Below are 22,111 nucleotides of genomic sequence, written 5' to 3' on the forward strand. Positions count from 1 at the left end.
TTACTCAGTAGATCATTTGGTGGACTAACATCTGCGCGAAGTGTACATGGATCCACGGATGTACTTGTATATGCATTGATTTGGTCTTCAATTTGCTTACTAAGGATGTTAAGTGTGTTGTTTACTAACAATGTGCATTCTGGAAAGTTGGCTGCTCGATTTGCCAAATTGAGAAATTTGTGGGAGAAAAATCTGTAACGAAGCATAGCATCCAACTTTGGATTTTCGATTATGTTTCTTCCTTGGTTGTCTTGTATAGTTCCACTCAGTGCTTCTCGTGTCCACCGCTTTAATATATATTGTGCTAGAAGTGACTTGATATTCATCAAATCAAGAACTTTCAAAGTATGACCATATAATATCCCAATTCTATTGAATTGTCCACAACTGCATATAGTTGTTTGCCCCAAAGGATTAACAATAACTTTGTACCCTTCCTCAAAGGTTAAATCTTCATTGAGACTCCCAACTGCAATAAGATATTCATTTTTTCCATCCAGTACCTTGGTGCATGCTATCATGGCTCTTTCATATTCACCTTGGAATGCTTCAATATAATGGGTGTGTACAACTTGCTAGCTTGCAACAACATAGGTATCCTCATTTTGATCCTTGGTAATTTTTTTCCTTGAATCAAATTCTGAATCCAGTTCATTATTTCTTTTTCCTTGCACCACCCTTTCAAAATTCTTAAGAAACTGAATAATATCAAAATCTGATTTGAAATGTATTTTCAAGTCATTGTTTAGACTCTCACTTAATTGAGTGCTTCTCATTCCTAATGTGAAAATATTCTTCATAGAACATTCAGCCCATTTTTCTTTCAACTTGTAGATACTATCTAACCAAGTTTGTTTATGCGTCTTATTCCTCATGATGTCAAATTCTTCTTCAAATTTTGCCTTATCCTCGTACTCATACATGCAAGTACTAAAATCAGAGAGAATATTTGAGTCTTCGTCCTTCTGTTGAGGTAAATGCTTGATAGCATTCTGCATTATATGAAAGGTGCACAATCCATGCCATGCTTCTGAAAACACTTGTTCAAATGCTTTTTCCATTGCAAAATCTTGATCTGTATAGATTGTTTTAGGTTGCTTTCTATTATGTACTTTTAAAAAGGTCTCGAAGAGCCATCAGGACTCGAATGTTTCATCATACATTAGAGCAGCACCAAAAACTATTGTAAATGATTGAATCCAACAAAGACACCAAAAGGCTTGCTCTCCTTGTTTGTTCCAAAAGTAGTGTCAAAAGTGATAACATCACCAAAGTGTACATAATTAGCAATCATTTTAGCATCAGCCCAAAATATGTTTGCTATTTGTTCATCACAGTCTATTTGCAATGCATACTGGAATGACGAGTTCTCTGCAATATTGTCTTGAAAATACTTCAGCATGCTTCCTGCTTGACCATATGCCATCTCTCGTTGGCGCTTGCTTCACAAATATTTTTTGTGATCACGAAGGGTGTAGCTAATATTAAGTGGTCCGCTAACTTGGCGACTAGCCAATTCATGTGCAGGTTTTGGCCCAATTCTGAATCATCGGCTATTTCAATTTCAAAACCTTGTAATTCTGAAATTTTCCTTTGTGATGCCATCAAGTGCAAGATCTTTGGCAAGTGAAGGGTGTGATTGTGGTCTAGAACTAGCTCAGACACTTTGTAATTTCCCTTATTTCGACCCATTATAATACCCATACGGACTTGACAATCGATTCTAGTTTCAGCTCGAGGATACTTTGTTAGATGATCCCTTTTGTCTGGTGACCGATGACCCTCATTTGAACAAATATATCTACATGATGAAACCTTGCCATCGGAGTTGCTTTTGTTTGTGTACCTTTTTCTGACCTCAAAACCTATTTGACCTCCATAGCTAACCCAAAACATCCAAGACTCATTTGAATTTCTGAATTCCATGCCAATATGAGGTACCAAACCGGGCAACACATTCTCTCTAAAAAAAACATAAGCAGAAGACCATTGTAAATGCAGAGAAAAAAAAGGCTAGAAGCAACTAAAAATCATGTGTGTGGTCTCATATCAGGAAAACAAATATGGAGTAGTACTTTTGTGAATGCATATACAAGGTTAGCAGCAACAATATTGAAAAAGAACTTCAAATTTTGGTCTGACCATTAGCTATATTACATTGATTTGGAATTAGGAGTCAAACATCCAAAGGAACACCTCAAAATCGTGATCTCATATCAAAAAGGGCATACATGGAGTATTATTACTTACTTATTGGGTTCATGGTGCTCTTCCTTTCCCTCTTCTTCCATCTTTACGAGAATAGATTGAGATCGCTACTGGCCTCTTCACACTGCCAATCGATCACTTTTTTCCTCTCTGTCCACACCAAAACTGACCTGCAGTAGTGTTTTTCCCTCAATCTTTTCCTCCTGCGGCGGAATGGCGAGCACGAGCGAGGGCCTCCCCGCGTGGATGTTTTTGGGCTGAACTAGGCTGTGTGGAATCGGAGGTACCAAGGCATGAGAGCAGACATGCGTTCGATCCAACAGACGGTAGATACAGCACGACCGCACTCTGACGTAGCCCCAACTACGTCAGAGGATCCTGTTCCTCCCGGTCAACCCCCTTCCCTCCCTTTCACCAGATCTGCAGCCACCTCCCTCGTGGCGACTGGACCTTGCCACTGCCACCTCCTCATATCCTTGTTTGTCATCTCCCAGCCTCACCTGAAACCCTGACGGCCGCAGTCAGTTTTGAATAAACTTTGGGGTTGTTTGGCAAAACTTCAACTACAAGATTTATGATGGATCTAGTGTTTGTAAGCTAAAATAAAATAGTTAGTATTTGTTTTTATTGTGAAATACTAATAAAACGTTTTACTTAAACATCTCAAGCCTATCCACAACTCTAGCTCTAAGAATTTTTAGAGCTAGCCACAACTCTAGCTCTAAGATTTTTAGAGCTAGCAATATTTAGCTTAAGAATTCTTAAAGCTAAAACTCTACCAAACATACACTAAGTTTCACACTGAATATAAGCAAAAGTAGAAATACCTGCGTAGAGCTTACTTTAAGGTCAGAACTCGGAAGATATTGACAGAACAGAACCATCAAAGAAAGGAGCTCACATTTCTCCAAGGCTACTTGAAGATCTTTATTGCTGAATGTACAGAAGTTATTGATAAACACGTATACAAAAGATATTGGAGCCTGTATGGATTTGTTAGCGCTAGCCCACTACAAGTCTATAGCATCCTATTGTTTTGCTTTGATAAAAAAATGAATCAGCTTAACAAACCAGAAGTATGTATTTCCTATACTTATAAGTAATCATGTGGATCTGGCCAACCTATATCTGTTGTATAAATGATTAATTCAGTCAGAATTTAAAGAATCATTGTTCGTTGATGACTCCCCTGAAAGTGTGATCTATGTCATCCTGATCTCGAAGCTGATTTGCCAGGACGCCAGAAACTCTTTGTAGCAACAAGAAATTGCTGTTTCACTATGACAGTTTCGTAGTGCAGGGACTTAAGAATTGGGCGCATCTTTTTTATCATTTGTATGGTGTCTTTCAACACAAACCATCTTCCAGGTCTCAATATCCTGTCGATTTCAGCTGCTACTTCAATGATGTCGCACCTAAGAAAAAGACCAAATATCACCTCAGATTTTGAAAGGGGGGCACAGGTGGTAAAAGTTCTGAAAGTGTGTGAACTACCTATTTGTAAGATTTCCAAGAAGATTGCTCATGTGGAGAAGATCATAGATCCTTGGGTAGGTGTTGAAAGATTCACACCAGTCATGATATGCCCCAATCAGACCTCTGTTGAAAATAACCGGTAAGGTATTTGACTCGCCAACTGGTACAACATTCATAACCCATAAAGGTTGATTAATGAGTGCTGCTGCAAACCCCGTAGCTCCTCCTGCACTGTCGCCTCCCTCTCCCTGTTGACGCTGCCGCCACAACTCCACTGCCTCGACTCTAACGAGGTAAGCCACCGCCGCCCTGCCCTTTTTCCTCCCTCGTCGAAGCTGCTGTCAACCCTATCCGCCGTCGCTGCCAAACCCTATCCGCCGCCGCCACCGTCCTGTGTGCGTGTGAGTGAGAGAGATCGAGAAAGGGGCCGAGGGAGAGGCAACGAGAGATAAGAGGGGGAGAGAGGTGGGCCACCGGCCCAAGAAGAGGTCCACCCAGAGAGAGGGATGTCTATTTTAGTATTTTTTTTTTCTATTCTAGTATATTATATTGCTAGATTACATAAAAATAAGGTATATTCCTTGTTGATCAACCGATTAATGATTGACCGATTAATTCAATTAATCCCTGATTAACCGATTAATCCCTACTCTCCGACCGGCCGAGCAACTAGCGATCACCGATTCTTTGAACAATGCCTGGTTCAATAAAATAAAGGCTAATTAGCATCCTCATCATGAAATGGAGTCTCAAATTACTTTGATAACAATTGTATACTATGCCAATCAACATCCAACTAAAAAGTAACATCTTTAGTATCACTAAGTTTCTGTTTTGCCTGATCCTCATAAAAGAAAAGGGATCTCTCTCTTGCAGTCCAAATAAGTATTAGGATCCCATAAAGAGCAACCGCTTAAGCCATCGCAGAAATAAGGATGATTGAGCTCAAGGCCTAAAGTTATGGTTCGTGATAAGTTATGTCCATTTCACTAACAAAAACTTTCAGATTGAAAAGCAAAACCTCGTGTCCACCTGATATCTTTTAAATCTCTAATGCTCAATGTATCAAAAATAATTGGTAGTAGGGATGCAAGTTTTGTATTTTTTTTGTCATTGGGTCGACCCAAAACTCAAACAAATGAACTAAAGATTCACTCCCACCCAATTAAGTTAAGAAAAAAATGAACTAAGTGATGACCCAGAACTACCCATTAGATACCCACCTACATCCCTAATTAGTAGGTATGGTATAGTGCATTACGAGCATTGCTATTTCCATGTCGTACAGAACAAATTTAAGAGAATAAGCAGCAGAATATTGTCTTCACTTACCCTCCAGAACCAGCACTCATGTCCATTATATTACGGATACTTGACCAATTAAGTGGAAAGTCATTAAAATATATTTCTGAAACGACTTGTTTCCAATACTTTGTGTCAGCATCAAACTTCTCTTTGTTAGAAGCAGAATCATCAGGTACGCTTGCATATTTGACATTAAGTCTTTCAGGCCACAGAACGGGCCAGTTGTTTCTTTCATCTGAACTGGAAACAGGAGCTTGCCAAAATGCAACTGTCAAGAGGAGCATACCTGCAAATGCAAAGAAAAGATCAGTGGAATACATGACACCAGGTAGAAACTGCAGCATAAACCATTTGTGATGTCTACAACATCTGTAACCAGGACAGTTTGCAGATGTCATCTATCATGTTGCCGCTAATTGTCAGTGAATCAGTAAGTTATAACCAGAATATGCAACTGGTGAAAGACTAGCTGAAGTGATAATCTGCAACTTACCAAGGAAAACGTGATCCATCCCTCTCGGAGCATAGAGGGGGTTCATTGGCCTTCCTCTCAAAGTAGCAAGAATTTGATGTCGGTTTTTGATATATAACAACTCCGATTCCATTTATATCTTGAGATTTTACCACTGTTCTCCAGCAGATTGATTTGGTCAGAGTAACCATAGCTGCCATATGTGTTAAGGACATACTCAATTAGCATGAAAAATATTCACCACCCAAATGACAATATTTCTTTGCGAAGAAGCAAAAGTACACAGAAAATTAAGTAGACAATGCTGTAGAGTGTAGACATCTTTAGAAGCTTTAGAGAAAGATGCAGTCCTTCTCCATAATTGTATAAAAAATATAACTTTTTCCCAAAAGATAATACAGTAAAATGGTCAACATATGTATTAGAGTTGTATATCAATAATTGCATGTTTAAATATACACATATTTATCATAATATCCAGACACAGTTGGGCGGGTGATTGTTTCCTATTGACCTAATCTAAAAGCAAACGCTACAGTTCTTCATAATCTCCAATTTTTTTTCAGTCAATCTTAACTAGAGCTCTGTGTCCTGAGTATCTTTCTCAAAATGGGTGCTTGCTCTATTCCCTACTAAAACTAGTTCATTTTCCTTTTAGGCGAAAACATGTGCCTAAGTACCTCACCTCTACACGGTCATTGGATAGTATTGCCATGATAAAAAATTGAGATTCTAACGGATAACAAAATAGGAACCAAATTAAACTGAAATCACGAACCATTCCAGTCATCTTGGTTGCTTTTTTCTTGACAATAGACGGGTTGCAGATCAAATGAAATATCCTCCAGGCCTTAGCACTCTGTTAAGCTCCAACAATGGTTTTCCACCTGCCATCCCAAGTAGCCAAAAATCAAACAAGAACTTTTCAACGAAAATAAAGAATACACTTTTCTCAAAAGAATAGAATATAGAACTATAGTAGCTTGACTTCTTGTGAATACTAAGAAGAAATAGAATACTTACCATTGGCATACCAATGGATCCTGCACCTTGCACGGTGGACAACATCAAATGCATTATCAGGAAATGGAAGTTTTTGTGTTCCAATCACTGAAAGAAAAGCTGGAATTCCATGCTCTGATGCAAATTGTATCTGAGCTTCATGTTCACCTTTTGGGGCAAATGACATAGTAGTGACGTTCCTGTCAAGCAGGTATCCACCAAAACTAGCAACACCACATCCAACATCCAGGACAGTTCTTGTATGTGTTCCCCATTGAACAGTTGGCATAATCTGCAGAGAAAATTATAAATAGCAAGTTATGACAAGATAAAGGGTGGGAAAAACAGCAAGTTGTGACAAAAACTGATGGCAAAATTCTTGAGAAATGTTTACATGCCTAAACCCCAACATAAGTAACTATTTTAGCAATGCAAGCACACCTTATCTTTTCAACCCAGCCAAGTGAAGTCTCAAACAACATATTAAAATGCCGAACACAGGCAGTGAAATTGACCAAGGGAAATACATATAAGAAGCATCTTAATTCACGAATTGCACGCAACTAACTTGGCCATCAAAATACTTAAGGAATTTTCTCTGCAAAGTTAACCAGTCCGAACATAGAGAAAGGTGATATAGTTCTCTGCAAAGTTAACCAGTCCGAACATAGAAAAAGGTGATATAGTAATATCTACCTGTTCAATAAACTGAATATATCTTCCCACACCATCTTTGACTTGATTTCTTACTCGAGGAAAAACAAGATAATCACCAGACCACGTAGCCCAGTTCTGGTACTTCTTATACTCCACCAGTTTTGGGTGAGGGACATTGTTATACCAGATCTGGAATTTGGAAATGAAATAAAACACAATCAGATAGTCATTTACCCAATGACGTCTTAACCCCAAAAGACATTCATCTGACCAAGGTAAATATGCAGGATTAGTTAACTGCCTTTAAAGAGGTAACCCCATAAAATTATCGGCCAAAGAGTCCATGTGCAGAAAGGGAAATACGGGGATATTATTGGTAAAAATCCAAAATTAGACAACATACCTGAGCGTATTTGTCGAAATAGACAACATGCAGTCGTATTTATTAATTTAGCATTTGTATTCGGCACACGGTGTACCGAAAATGAATTTTCGGTATACCGTGTACCCAAAAGACTATTTTCGGCACACGGTGTGCCGAATACGGTACTGGTGCCCATATTCGGCACACCGTATGCCGAAAATGGACTGTATTCGGCATACGGTGTGCCGAATACGGGTAAAAGTACCGTATTCGGCACACCATGTGTCGAAAAACATTTTTTTCGATACCGACATGACCGTGTACCAAAAAAATGTTTTTCGACATACGGTGTGCCGAATACGGGCAACAGTGCCGTATACGGGCAACAGTACCGTATTCGGCACACCGTGTGCCGAATACAGTCCATTTTCGGCACATCATGTACCGAATACGGGTAACAGTACCGTATTCGGCACACCGTGTGCCGAAAATAGCTTTTTCGGTACACGAATTTTGGTACACCGTGTGCCGAATACAAATGCTAAATTAATAAATACAACTACATATTGTCTATTTCGACAAATACGTTTAAGTATGTTGTCTAATTTTGGATTTTGGCCGGATATTATTGCATCCAGTGCTATAAGTACTAGACATAAGATTCCAGTTCCCAAGGGTGGGCATTCTCTGTGCTGCGTCGGCACAGTAGCTTCCGAAAATAGAAGTAAACGGAGAATGTTCTTAGTTCGTAGTGCACATTGATTATTCTAATCTGAGAATATTAGTATATAAGGTGATTTGGGCCCCAGACTTGGGCATGGAGCTAGCACAGTAAAGAAGTAGCATCACTAGCTACCCAATCAAACAACCATTGCCACGATCATCAATCACATAAACAGAAAAGGAGTGTCGCAAATATTATAATCGAAGAAAGCAAAGAGGGTCAATAACCAAAGCCACTTCCCTCCCTTACCGACGAAGGCAAGCGAAGAGCGGGAGATCCTCACCATGTCACGGCTGCGCGGCCACGACAGGGGCGTCCGGTACCCCACGGGCAGCGGCACCAGGCACCTGGGCCGCGGTGCCACGGGGCAGTCTCGAGCGCAGCGCCTTGATAGCTCGCTCGTTGCCCAGGCAAGGGATGTAGTCCGCCGCCGCCACGCCCCTCCCCAACCTGCTGCAGGTCTCCCACCTCACCGCCACCTCCACCTCCTCCTCGTCCCCACCACTGCCGTCCCCCTCCCCGACCGGGACGACGCTTGTATCCACCTTCCCGCTCGCCTCGACCGCCGGGGCGCGGCTGTTGTTGTCTGCTCGTGGCCACGAGTTTCTATTTCCAGTGCCTTCTACACCTGTGGTGGTTTGTGGTTGCAATGCTTCGGTGTTCTCCTCGGCTTTTGCGACGGAGGCGGCAAGCGGGACGGTCGGTTGCGAGTGAGGTGGACTTCTGGTTCTGGGGGGCGTAATTGCGTTGGGGTTTTGCTGTTGGGGAAGAAGAGGAGGGGGGAGGGGGCTGAGCCAGCGAGGCAGGAGGAGAGGAAGGCGAGGGTTCCGGGGGAATGGTCAAGGAAGAGGAAGAGGAGGACGAGGAGGGCGGAGAGGAGGAGGAAGAGGGAGAGCGAGAGGAGGAAGGGCCGCCTCGTGCAGTCGGAGGAGGGAACGGACATCACCGCCGCGGTGTCGCCGTTGTGGTGCGATCTGGCTAGGGAGTGGAATCAGAGGAGGGGAAGAAGAAGAAGGCAGTCTGTGGCCACGACGCTGTATAGGAAAAGTCCCTGTTTGCGTAGCTTTGGCTCCGAAATCTGATTAGAAGTTATAGAATAAAATATAGTAATTTAAATATATATTTTTTATTTAAAATAAGAATAAAATGTTTTAATCAAAGATTCTCCAACTACCTACAGCTCCGGCTTCAAAAACCTCGGTCAAATATGTCCTTCGTTTGACTTATCCTAGCAAATTTGAATCTTTTTAGTGAAAAGTTGAGCTGAACTACTGATTATAAAAAAAAGAGCTGGTCTAATAGGCGTTTCTATTGTCAGATTTGATTTGGTCTAATCAGCTGCTATATATCAGAACAGTAATTTTACATGGCAAATCAGATCTGATTCTCGGTTGTGACACTGCCAAAAGTACTCAGAATAGAGAATACTCATGCACCATTGTGGCAAAAGCCAGTCACAAACGGAGTGATTGGTTATTCATACGAATAGATCTGGTTGGACGAATATGTATAATCTTAGAAAAAACATAGACTCGGAAGAGAAATTTGACTTCATAGTTTGACCCACGAATGCAGACTGCTATATCCACTCATACAATCGAAACTACTTATTAGTATCATAAAATCAATTTTATGTAAGCAACCAATCAGAATCTTTAACTCTTATATACGCTCGTCTCAAATTCAATCAACCAAATATATACTCATCTCAATATATCCAGACAGATACAACCAACCAACTATTTTTCTTTTTAACAAAGATAACTCCATTCAATCTACGTAAATAATCAATACCAACAAGAAGATATACTGATAACCAATCACACCTGAAGAAGTTTGAAGGACCGAACGCAAGCATAACTACTGGTACTTGCTTCACCTAATCAGTCACAGCCACATGGCCATACACCTGAAGTCAGACTAGAGGTCACCCTTACAAATCTGCGCTCGACAGTCACAGCCATGTTACAAGGTTAAATAATAGGAACTGGGGAAGCGTGATAAATTGCCATTAAGCTTCAGTGACAAGAGTAAATAAATAAATAACTGTGCATGTTCCTGTGGGCAATTTTTTTGAAAAAACAGCCAACAAATTGGAAACTATCTGATCAGCGACTGCGCACGCTGCTGATGTTGGTCATCCTTCGACTTCTCCTTGGGTGAGAGTTTGTCGCCGATCAGTGTGACCTTCCAGCAGTCCGCTTGGAGGATGAAAACTGAACCGACTTTTGGTACAACTGCAGGTTCCAGAGTAAGTTAGTTAGACAGGAAGTCTGCAGTACAGTCGCATGTCTTCATGAAAGAAATATCAGTAACAACCAGCCTCTGAAGCTGCCAGATAGATTATTTGACTATAACGTTCGATGCGTTTGAGTAACGAGACGAAAAATCCTGGCTGCTTGAACTTTAGATCATGAAATTTTCAAAGAGAGAGGGCTGGTGAACCAGTTGATTCCTTAGCCAGTCCTTAGGCAGCCGATCCGGGTTCGAGCCCCGGCGGCTGCCCTTGGAGGCGCTCTCTCAGTCCTTTTTGCTGTGAGGGTGTGAGCCTCCGTAATAAAAAAAAATGAAAATTTCAAATTCAGGACAATAAAGGTACTGTTCCATCACAGAGCACCTCTATTGTAACATTGTAACTTTTATGTTATTTCTTTGACAAATCAACAAGTATCCTATGGAGGAAGAGCTACAGAAGAATGATTTAGCAGTATTTACGTCAATGGAAGTTAGCAATAGAAAACAAAAGCTGGTAAGTGACCCTACGAGCAATAAAATTGTTACGCAAAATAAAACACAGCTTACACAAGTAGTTCAAAATATAGCATCAGGAAGAAAAAGGAAAGTACCTCGGAAGTGATTGTCCTCTGATATGATTCCAAAAGTTTCTGCAGTATCCCGAATCATGATGCCACTAACACCTTGATATGAAGCTGCTTTGCATTCTGCCACTGGATGCCACAAAGCCATATAAAACATGACCGGATTAAAAGAAAGTTAGAAAAATAGAACAAACCAGCGTGCAACTACTTCAAGTATATGACTCACCTATTAGAAGGGCTCCATGAAGATCGGCTGAAAGGAGGTTTTCTGGCAACTGTTTTTTCCTGTGGAGAAAACAGTGCACATAAGTAGCTCATATGAGGCATAGAAAAGGCATAATGACAGGATTAGGCCCAAGTTTTCTCACTACCTTAAAAACAAGATAGCTAAGTTGTTAAGAAAGGAGGAAATGATGTGGTTCTAACAATCTAAAACAACTCAGTTGCTTGAGGGAGATGACAATACCAAATATTTTCAGCTGGTGGCAAATGGAAGAACTATCTATAGATAGAACCGCGTGAAAATTAGCAATCTACGTGTCAGAATTATAACTTATGTATCAGTCTCTTTGTACCGTTATTACTTTTACTTTTTTTCTATTACTAGTACATTTATTTATTATTGTTTTATTATCGTCTTTTTAGTTGAATCTTGTGGGTTTCATCTCCAGTCTATCCCAATTTGCTTGAGACAAAGGCTTTGTTGTTGTTGTTGTTGTTATTGGTGGTGGTGGTGGTGGTGGTGGCAAATGGGAGACATAGAAAAACACGTATCTTTCAGGTAGACCAAGATGAGGGTATAATTGAGGGCGATGTAAACTTGAAAAGGTACATTACTGAGTACTATAAAGGTTCATTTGGTCCACCCGAGAATAATTAATTTTCTTTCATTGAGTCTGTCAAAGATGATATGCCCCAAGTCTCAAATTTAGCAGTATCGTCCCATTTGCTTACTTAATGTTAGCTTCAAGATTTTCACGAAAGTTATCATAAATAGGATCACACTAGTTGCTCATAAAGTAGTTAGACCAACTCAGACAACTTTCCTTCTAGGATGGTATATTATGGAGGAAGTAGTAATTTTGTATGAAATAATACATGAGATGCATAAGAAAAAGTTAAATGGCGTTATATTGAAATTAGATTTTGAGAAAGTTTATGATAAAGTGAAATGGTCTTTTTTACAACAAACTCTAAGAATGAAAGGATTCTCAACAATACAGTGCAAATTGATTGAGCAAGTAGTGACAAGGGGAAGTGTAGGAATCAAAGTTAATGATGATATTGGTCATTACTTCCAGACAAAAAAAGGTCTAAGACAGGGAGATCCATTATCTCCCATTCTATTTAATATAGTGGTCGACATGTTAGCAATTCTTATTGTAATAGCAAAAGAGGATGGACTGATCACAGGGGTTGTGCCACATTTGGTATATGATAGGCTCTTGATTCTACAATATATTGATGACATTATACTCTTTATGGATCATGACTTGAAACAGGCCAAGAATACGAAGCTCTTGTTATGTGCATTTGAGCGACAGTTAGGTTTAAAGATAAATTGCCATAAGAGTGAGATGTTTTGTTATGGTGATGCCAAGAACTTTGAGAGTAATTATTTAAAGATTTTTGGTTGTGATGTGGGCAACCTCCCCTTTAGATATCTAGTAAGGGTGGCAACGGGTCGGGTGGAGCGAGAACGCATCTGACCTGAAACCTGAGACCTCAAACCCGACCCGACCCTGAATTTGTTACTAGGTGCAAAATGATCCTAGGCCTCAGCCTCGATGGGGACCCGAAAACCGCCGTAGATCCAGATCTGTTGCGCCGTCTTCCCTGACCGCGAGACGACGGCATGCGGCGACACGTCTTCCTCGACCGCGTGGCGACAGCACGATAACGACTTGCGGCGACACGTCTTCCCCAACCGCGTGGCGATGGCGTGCGACTTCCCATCGGCCACCATGGATTCGATATGCTCGGCTGCTCCCCTTACTTCCCTGGCCCGCGAAGATGCACAAGCTCGGTGACGAGTAGGTCGTGCTGCAGCTCTCGCACCCATGCGGCCACCTCGTCGGGCTGCAGCAGAAGCTGCATGCAGCTGCGTACCGCGCAGACGGCCATGAGCGCCTGGCCACGGCCGTGAAGACCGCCCGCAGGAACTGCGCGAGCGCCTTGGCAGCAGACAGGTCCCGCGCGGGCGACGTGCGCCTCGACAGCGTACAGGCAGCAGGCACCTCGGCGTCCTTGTTGCTGGACTGTGTACTCCAAGCCAAATATCCAATGCGTATGTGAAGGTCCATTAACCTTTTGGCCCCATTGCTTACACAATCCAAATACCCCGTTCACAATATTGACCATGTGTCGTTAATCTAAATACCCAAATATCCAATGTGCCAGGTCTGAAGATGCGAGTGCACCACCCAAGCGAGCCCGCTTTGCTTCTATTCCGAAGGCAGTGAACGGAGTAGTGGGCCAAAAGGTTAATGGGCCTTTGGATTCGGGGCCCGTGAGGCACCCACGGGTGCAAAGTAAAACCCGGACTCGATCACGACTCGGATCGGGGCCCCGACCCGATGGCCCCGCAGTGCAAATTTGACACTCAAACCCGCCCTTGCCGGGGTTGAAACCCGTGAGGTCCCAACCCGACCCGGCCTATTGCCACCCTTAATATCTAGGAATCCCTATGCATCATAGGAAGATAAGTAATAAAGATTGGAAGGAGATAGAGTAGCGGTTTCAGAAAAAACTAAGTTGTTGGAAAGGTGACCATCTTTTTGTTGGAGGAAGGCTTGTTCTGATCAACTCGGTTCTTAGCAGCATAGCTCTGTTCATGTTGTCTTTTTTTTTAGGTTCCTAGGGGCATGCTTGAAAAATTCGACTATTACAGATCTAGGTTCTTTTGGCAAAATGATGATCATAAAAATAAATATAGACTGTCTAAATGGAGCATTCTTTGCACACCTAAAGATCAAGGTGGTTTAGGCATACTGGATCTGAATGTGCAAAATAAGTGCTTACTTAGTAAATGGTTATTTAAGCTAATATAAATGCAGAAGAGGTTTGGCAAAGCCTTCTTTAAAATAAATATTTGAGAATAAAAGCGATAGCTCAAGTGGAAAAGAAACATGGTGATTCTCATTTCTGGTATGGCGTTATGAAGGTCAAACAGAAATTCTTGAATTTAGGTTCTTTTCACTTGCAAAATGGTACTCATATTAGATTATGGGAAGATATTTGGCTTGGGTGTAGACCGCTTAAAGAGCAATACCCTATCCTTTATAATATTGTTGTGAATAAAAATGTAACGGTGGCGGTTGTGGTAGGCGTTGAACCTCTTAATGTTTCTTTTCGAAGAGCGCTTGTGGGGAATAAGTTGGAGGCATGGCATGAACTGGTGGTGAAGGTTATGAATGTCCAACTTAGTGATGAGCGAGACACCTTTAGATGGTCTTTACATCAGAATAGTCAGTTTTCTGTCAAGCCTATGCATAGAGCATTGATTTACAATAGGATGATTCATACCAACTGCTACATTTGGAAACTCAAGCTCCCCCTAAAGACCAAAGTGTTTTAAAGTGTTATTTTTGTAGCTGTAATGAGACTATACAACACCTCCTTTTTGTTGCAACTATGATAGATTTATTTGGCAAACGATTTATGTTACTTGTGGTATTCATATTTATTTGGAACTTGGCTACAAGGGGTTAATCCAAAACTTAGGAATCAAATCTTGGTTGGGGCAAGTGCCCTGTGTTGGGTGATATGGTTGAGTCGCAACTTGCAATGATGTGGTTTTTTATAAAGCCATAGTTCACTCGCCTATGCAGGTTATTTTCAGGGGCACCCATTGGATACGTTTCTGGTCTTTGTTGCAGAAGAAGGGAGAAAAAAACCACCTATAGGCAGGATGTCATTTATTGAAGACTATCGTCATGGAAATTTTCGCCAAGCATGGATGGAAGTTCAGTAATAGAATTTGTGCTTGAGGTTTTTGAATCCATGTATTCGTACGCCAATGCCAAGTGGTTGTTTGGTGGTGTGTTGGTTTATGTATTGGATGTTGCAATAATGAACGGCTATGTGCATCTTATGATGCAGAGGCTATGATAATTCAATTCCATTATCTTAAAAAGGCTCAAGTTTTCTAAAAGATAGAGTTGATCCCTTACTCTAATTGTGCTTGTTTTGGCCCTCAGGCTCATTATTGCGCTTCTTGATTTTAACTGTTTAACTCTTCAAATTCGTTAACCTTTCGTAAAAATGCTTAGTGTAATCATTAATCTCTCACTCAATTGCGTTTAATGATACCAAATGAAACTGGTGACTTTAGTTCCTACAATCAATAAGTTTCTGTTCAGGGAGTTGTTAAGGCCTTTGAGTGGGCTCAACATTGGTAACATTATAGAGTGCACATTGGTGTATAAAGTTTGAAAACAGCAGCATAGTTCTAACTATATGACACAGAACAAATTGTGCGTTTAAAATCCATCGAAATTGTACAATTTAACCTAATACTATGGAATTCAATCAAAAACCAATTAAATAAGAGAGTTAAGATTTAGACACCAATAGCAGCAGAACATTCAAACAGAGTGCTTTTATTTTGTTGAAGTTCAAGATTTTCGCACAGTGCTTTTATTTTCCCTGGGAAGAAGTAAAGAACAAAAAGACAGAAAAGAGGTTCGAAAAAAACAGATAGAAGGATAATGTGGAATCATACGGGGATATTCTGTTAAGCTCTCTGATATACTCCTTCCACATCTCATGCATTGGCTTATAGAGGTCAAACCTGCAGGATCAAGAATGGCAGGTAAAAATTGTGTGGACTCCAATAAGGTATATGTGGATATTTGAGCAAGGATATAAACTGTTACTCTTAAGGAACTCAGTTTTATTTTCATTCATGTCACTGAAATGGAACCAAAAGGGATCATAATCTATGCACAACTCCCTAACAAGACTTACTGGGAGACTTACTTGTGAAATGTACCATCCAAATCAAACGAACCGCATTTCTTATGTTGCTTCAGTGACATGTGCCTTTTTGATCGCTTTGATTGAATCAACAAAGATCTTGCCTGGGCGTCCACTAATCTAGGACCCCTCCGAACATAGTTATCCAAAAGAATCCCTTTTTCAAGCTTCAACTTTTTGGCTCCCTTGGTAATTTTCCCAGTATCTCCACCTTTCTGAATTATGTCATATATAACACTGCGAACAACCTCTGTGCTATCTAATTCCTACACCAAAATTCACCACAGAAAATATTAGAGGATGCTTCATCACACATAACAATTAATTTGAGATTGACAAACCATATCATGGGAATACTTACCGAAATGCCATCCTGGAACAAATTGTCATGAATGGCACATGACAGTTCAGCGTATACAGGGTTGCTTTCTTCTCCTACAAAGTTAAAAAGTATTTGTTACAAGCCGTGTGTTCAGGCCCTAGTGGTGCTCAGCAAACAAATCAAGGCAGAGGCAGCATTGAGAAACAGTCGGTTGTCGCATTTCTGTCAGTAGTAAGGGCAGTCTTAGTCATTGTTGTCATTTTTTTAGTTAAATCTGTAATAGTCTCCTAAATAGTCCGTGGCCAACAGATATTCCCTGTTTTGCGTTGTAAGGTCATTTGCTCTCTAACTTCTTCTTAATGAAACACATGCCCAGACACGTTCTCGAAAAAAAAGAGTATTTGTTACACAGCACACGCCCACACTTGTGCACACATAGAGAGAAAGGGAACGAAGTTACCTGAGGATGTGGAAGGTTTTTGTTGACGACTGGAACTAGAAAATGCTACACCTGAGAGTGATAGAAAATGGTGAGACAGAAAAACCTTGCATCATTGCATGGAAAGAATAATGGACAAAATTAAACCTTTGTTCGAAGTGGGCTGGGCAGATGTTCGACAAGGAGTGAATTCGGGAACTTTGCCCTTCCTTGGCGCATCAAACTTGGGCTTAGGGGTATTGACATGGTTCTTCTTCTGACACTTAAGCTGCTCATCTTGCAGTTTCTTAGCTTTTGCAGCAGCATGCTGTTGCTTAAGGGCTTCCAAGGTGCGTTTCTTCTGATCAGATATGGTAGACATTGAGCCTTTTAAGCTAGTACCTGATACTGAAACAAAATGATACCTTAACAGCATGACAAACATTCCAAAATATTTGCAGTTGCACAATGCAGTACATGTCCTAACTATAACCCTCCCAGTACAGACAAAATCAATCAAGGTAGCCTCAGATCTGTCAAATCAAAGTTTGAACTACCGGTGATCACAAATTTGAACATTAACATAGCCAAATTTCTGTAACCACTAGAGTGCTAGCACTCATTATTCTAAACATTATCATGAAGAACTTAGCGGTACTAGTAGTCACAGATAACCCAGCCAAGGATCAACGTCGCATTAGCTTAACATATATTACGAATTAGGATCAAATACCTTCAGCTCACCGTCCGGCTGTGAGCGGGACGTCAGGGTAGCCGACGGCCAACTCGCAGGCGGCTGGGTCACGGACGGCCAGGTCGCGCGCGTCGGGGGTTTGGGGACGACTGGGCTCACCACTGCGCGCTCCCTGCCCGGTGATCGGTGCCCTCTGCGAACCGCTCGGCCCGCCGCCCGCCTCGATGGAGCCCTCCCGTCCAAGGCTCCAAAACTGCCGCCTCCCGCAGCGGAGAGAGGGGGGGGGGGGGGGAGGGAGAGCACTGGTTGGGCTGGAACTACAAGTTGGACTTGACTAGGGAAGGAATGAAGAGGCGCTTTTATGAGGTCTTTTGATCTTCCCAACTGCAAGGCTGGGCTTTTCTAATTCAGGTCTGATCGGACCATCATGTTCACGAGAGCTCTATCTTCCTGCTACATATCATATCTTACATTTATAGATAAAATAATTTAAATTTCTATTTTTGACTAGAATAAATATAAAATAATTTATACAGACATTATTAATGAATCTATAACTCTAACTTATAAATTTTTAGAGTTAAAAATATCTAACTCTAAAAATTCTTAAAACTGAAGCTTCCTAAACTAGCACCTAGGTCCTAGAAAATCGTCTTCTCAGTAACCTGACCCTCACCCAGGCGAGCTGACGATGAACTGTCTTCGATGTTAGGGGTGGGCAGTCAGGCCGCGTGTGAAGTGCGAACCCCTGAGAAAACTGAGACGAGGTTAGCTGTTGAATCACGGCCAATCATGCCGCGTTCTGCGCTAATAGTATCGACATCCTGACGTCTCAATGACATTTTCTGTACTTTGTTTGACCCGAGATCACATCTCATGGAGGCGGCATGCATCATGGAGCAGAGCACTAATCAGACACCGAATCGGGCAGCTGATTGGTTTGGACGCCAGGACCGTTGACCTTTTTTTAAGAAGATACAAGTGTACGATTATATCAGAAGAAAAACAAGACAACAAACGTGCCAAATAAAACAAGTCGAAGAAAAAAAAGAAAAGAAAAGAAAAGTACTACAAGTGGAGCGGGGCTCACAGTCACAGGACAACAGAGGTAGAACAAAGTACTACCTCCACAATATCGTTTCACTACAATAAATTAATCTAAACAACAAGTTAGTCAATACAACAATACATATCGTAGTAAACACACTACCAACACCAGCCCTCAATAGGAGCACCAGCGGCCCACACACGTGCATGCCTGCGCCATGCAAGCTTGGACCACCATACAAGCTTGGGCCACAGTGCCGTGTCGCTGTTGATAGCTAGATCTGAGGTGGTCAACTTAGATTCGAATAGGGAGTACTGAATCTCGCTATCAAAGAGGACGACTGCACACGAAGGACAAGGGCAAGAGAGAGGGGAAAAGGGGAGCAGATGGCACGACTGCCACTTGACGTCACCACCTACTGCTGCCACCACTAGGCAAGCCATTAGGCAGCAACTGCGGCGAGCAAGGGCAGGACGGTATGCCATTTGGCTAGGGTTTGGGGTAGCCCCGACAATGCCAAGGGGTAGGGGCACCTTGACTTGAATCCTGACGGAGCAGCATGCTGCATAGGTGGAGATGGGCTGGATCGAGTGACAATGCTGAAAGGAATATCATATGAGATGAGGGCAGAGTCCTTGATCTTTGAACATGATTGCATTTATCCACACATGAAGATTGAAATCAGAGCGTGTCTCAGAGCCCAAAGAGATACGTTCCAACAGGGAAAAAGGGAGCGGTCCAAGAGAGTGGTGCATGTCTGCATGGTGATTGGCACTGTCATTGAAGATCTTGGACGAGTGGATTGATAAGAACAAAGTGAATAAGTAATACTCCTTCCGTTACAGAATATAGGATGTATTAGTATTTAAAAAAATCAAATTTCATACATTTTGACTAATAATTAGTTAAATTATATGTATATTTTAATGTACAAAAGTTGTATCAGTAGATCTGTATTTCATAGATCTTTTAATATAATATTAATTTTATAGCAATTAATAATATATTATAAAATAAACTAAGGATAAAAAATATTTTTAAAGATTTTTTAAAATCCTAATATACCCTATATTTTAGCAAGGAGCGAGTATCTATCAAGCAAATGAGGTAGACTGATCCTCAACTGCGATTTTATACCAGGCATGCTGCTGTTCACGTTGTAAATCGATGGCCATCTACGTCCACAATGTAGCTAACCCATGACTCCATGGCCTAATATGCTTGCTAACTACCTCTCCGATTCCAAATACAAGTCCATTATGATATCAACACGATCTATAATGTGACATTTTAACTAATAATATTTATAAAAATATATTATTTTAAATAAAAAGAGTTAATATATTATGAATATTTTTTTATGATGAATCTAGTAACATTAATTTTATATTATCAATTTATATGATTTTCTAGCTATCAATGGTCCAAACTTAAAAAGTCAAAATATCTTCGTATTGACAAGAGATAATGAACTGATGCCGTGTTATCAGGTCCCAAGAAATTTTGTACACGATTATGTTGACATTTGCATCTCACTTCATTTTCTTATCCATCATTGATTATATTTTAGCAGCTCTATGTATATACGTCAATATGTGTGTCTGGAAGTAGTTTTCATTACCATTCCTAGCTCGGCCTTGGGTTAAGAAATGGCTGCCGATCTCAAGCTCGCTACCTCCTTCCTCCTTGCCGTCGCCTCGCTCCCTCTGCTCGTCGTCGCCGACTGCGACTGCGAGGCCAGCACGGACGAAGGCAACGACAAGGCGAGGGCGCTCATGCTCAAGATCGTGGCCATCTTCTGCATCCTATTCGCGAGCTCCGTGGGCTGCGCGATCCCCTCGCTTGGCCGGAGGTTCCCGGCCCTCCGCCCGGACACCGACCTCTTCCACGCCGTGAAGGCCTTCGCCGCGGGCGTCATCCTCGCCACGGCCTTCGTGCACATCCTCCCGGACGCCTTCGACAAGCTCGGCTCGCCGTGCCTCGTCGACGGGCCCTGGCAGAAGTTCCCGTTCGCCGGCCTTGTCGCCATGCTCGCCGCCATCGCCACCAGACCGCCGCGGCCGTTGGGGACGTGAAGACTTTGGACCATGCGCACGACGGCCGCGGCCACGCGCACGGCGTGGTGTCCGTGATCGCGTCGTCGTCCACGTCCAACGCCGACGGCGGCGCGCAGCTCATACGCCACAGCGTCATCGCGCAGGTTTAGTTAGAGCAGTGCATACACCCGCGTTCATGCATCAAAAAACTTATGCTACTACAATAGCATTTTAGCTTATACTTGCTCATTATATATGGATGTGTGTGTTTGCTCATATGTTGTATTGCATGAATGCCTCAAGGTGCTGGAGCTGGGGATCATAAATAGTGCACTCGGTAATCATCGGGATGTCTTTGGGTGCATCTGAGAGTCCCAGCACGATCAAGCCGCTCGTGGCCGCGTTAACGTTTCATCAGTTCTTTTCGAAGGAATAGGGCTTGGAGGATGCATGGTTCAGATATGTGCTTTTACTAGAGTGACCGGTGAAACTTAACAGATCACTTAGACCCAGTACACGCATATGTAAACTTTCCAGTGTGTTAGCTTCATATTTTTGTTCCTTCGACTCTTGGAAAACTTGGAACTTCTCGCAAGATATGAACAGATCATGAGACTATCTAAAAGCTAAGTACAGTGGTATACTTGGGCCCATAAATTATAAAGACCGTTTAATTAGGTGCCCCCTGCAACCATTAGAACAACTCCAAATTTCTATTTCCATATCCTAGATTAAGTGGGGGCATTACACGGTGAACGTTCCTTGGATTCGGATTCAATGAGCACACCGTCTACTATCTTTTTCTTCCTCGTCCTCTTCCCGTCTCCTTCCACCTTCATCTCCTGCCCTTAGCAATGACTGTCAGTGGCCTAAGTACTGACGATTGCCCCCACCCCTCAAACCTCGTCCTAAACGGCTGCCCCAATTTTGACTTGGTCGCCATTAGGCTCGGTGCTGACGGAAAGGTGCTGCAAGAGATGAGGGGTCCTAAGGGCATCTCCAACATATGCCCAAAACTAGTTCCAATAGCTAAATTTTGGGTGTATGAGCTAAAAAACTCCTCCAACAAAAACCCAAAAACGTTCCAAAAAATAGCTACACCAAAAAACGCCTCCCAGCTCGCAAGATGTAGCGAACCCCAATCGGACTCTCAGTCGGCAAAATCCTCGATCTCGCGCTCATCCCGCGCTTTGTGCGCAGCCCGCAGCAGAGCGCTCGCCGGTGGAGCGGCTACTTCGCGCGCCCCCTATCGCCCGGCGAGCGGCGGTGCGTCGCGAGGGCGTCATTTGGCGGGCGGACGAGGCCGGGTCACTTCAGGGAGCTCCTCCGCTCGCTATCCTGAACGGCTTTTGCGTTCCCGCCCCTGCCGAGGCCCAGATTCACTACATCTTGCCGTTCTACTGCTGCGGTCTCTTCGTTTGGTTCTGCTGGGTTTCATGGGGTTTAGTTGACTCGCTAGGGTTCTGGTGGTGATTCGATGTGTTGTGAGGGAACGGGGCAATGCGCAATTTGACGAGCTTGGTGAGGGTGGGATTTGGTGATTACCTGATGGATCAATGGGTGCTTCACTAGATTAGCGTTCAAACTTG

At 42.3% G+C, this 22,111-nt stretch overlaps 1 protein-coding gene and 2 pseudogenes across 3 annotated transcripts in view; 1 reads left to right on the plus strand and 2 right to left on the minus strand.

Annotated features, from left to right (window-relative positions):
- Positions 1–2,056: 2,056 nt before the first annotated feature.
- LOC133885786 (probable methyltransferase PMT23) lies at positions 2,057–9,232 on the minus strand (annotated as a pseudogene).
- Positions 9,233–10,186: 954 nt separating this feature from the next.
- The window catches only part of LOC133884482 (ribonuclease MRP protein subunit POP4-like), a 33,369-nt gene continuing 21,444 nt past the window's right edge, over positions 10,187–22,111 (minus strand). Inside the window, exons 1-9 of one of the 3 annotated variants that reach the window (XM_062323914.1) lie at positions 17,478–17,754; positions 16,913–17,146; positions 16,787–16,837; positions 16,366–16,439; positions 16,008–16,270; positions 15,751–15,819; positions 11,254–11,312; positions 11,055–11,156; positions 10,187–10,445 (exon numbers count right to left, since the gene is read on the minus strand). In XM_062323914.1, the coding sequence (XP_062179898.1) occupies positions 10,309–10,445; positions 11,055–11,156; positions 11,254–11,312; positions 15,751–15,819; positions 16,008–16,270; positions 16,366–16,439; positions 16,787–16,837; positions 16,913–17,126 (969 nt within the window). In that variant the 5' untranslated portion in view covers positions 17,127–17,146; positions 17,478–17,754 and the 3' untranslated portion in view covers positions 10,187–10,308. Of the gene's footprint in view, positions 10,446–11,054; positions 11,157–11,253; positions 11,313–15,750; positions 15,820–16,007; positions 16,271–16,365; positions 16,440–16,786; positions 16,838–16,912; positions 17,153–17,477; positions 17,755–22,111 lie in introns of those variants that run through there. The other 2 variants (XM_062323912.1, XM_062323913.1) reach the window with 2 other exon arrangements.
- LOC133884114 (zinc transporter 9-like) lies at positions 20,114–21,864 on the plus strand (annotated as a pseudogene).

The sequence above is a fragment of the Phragmites australis genome, chromosome 11 (assembly GCF_958298935.1).
Source record: "Phragmites australis chromosome 11, lpPhrAust1.1, whole genome shotgun sequence".
Taxonomy (NCBI): Eukaryota; Viridiplantae; Streptophyta; class Magnoliopsida; order Poales; family Poaceae; genus Phragmites; species Phragmites australis.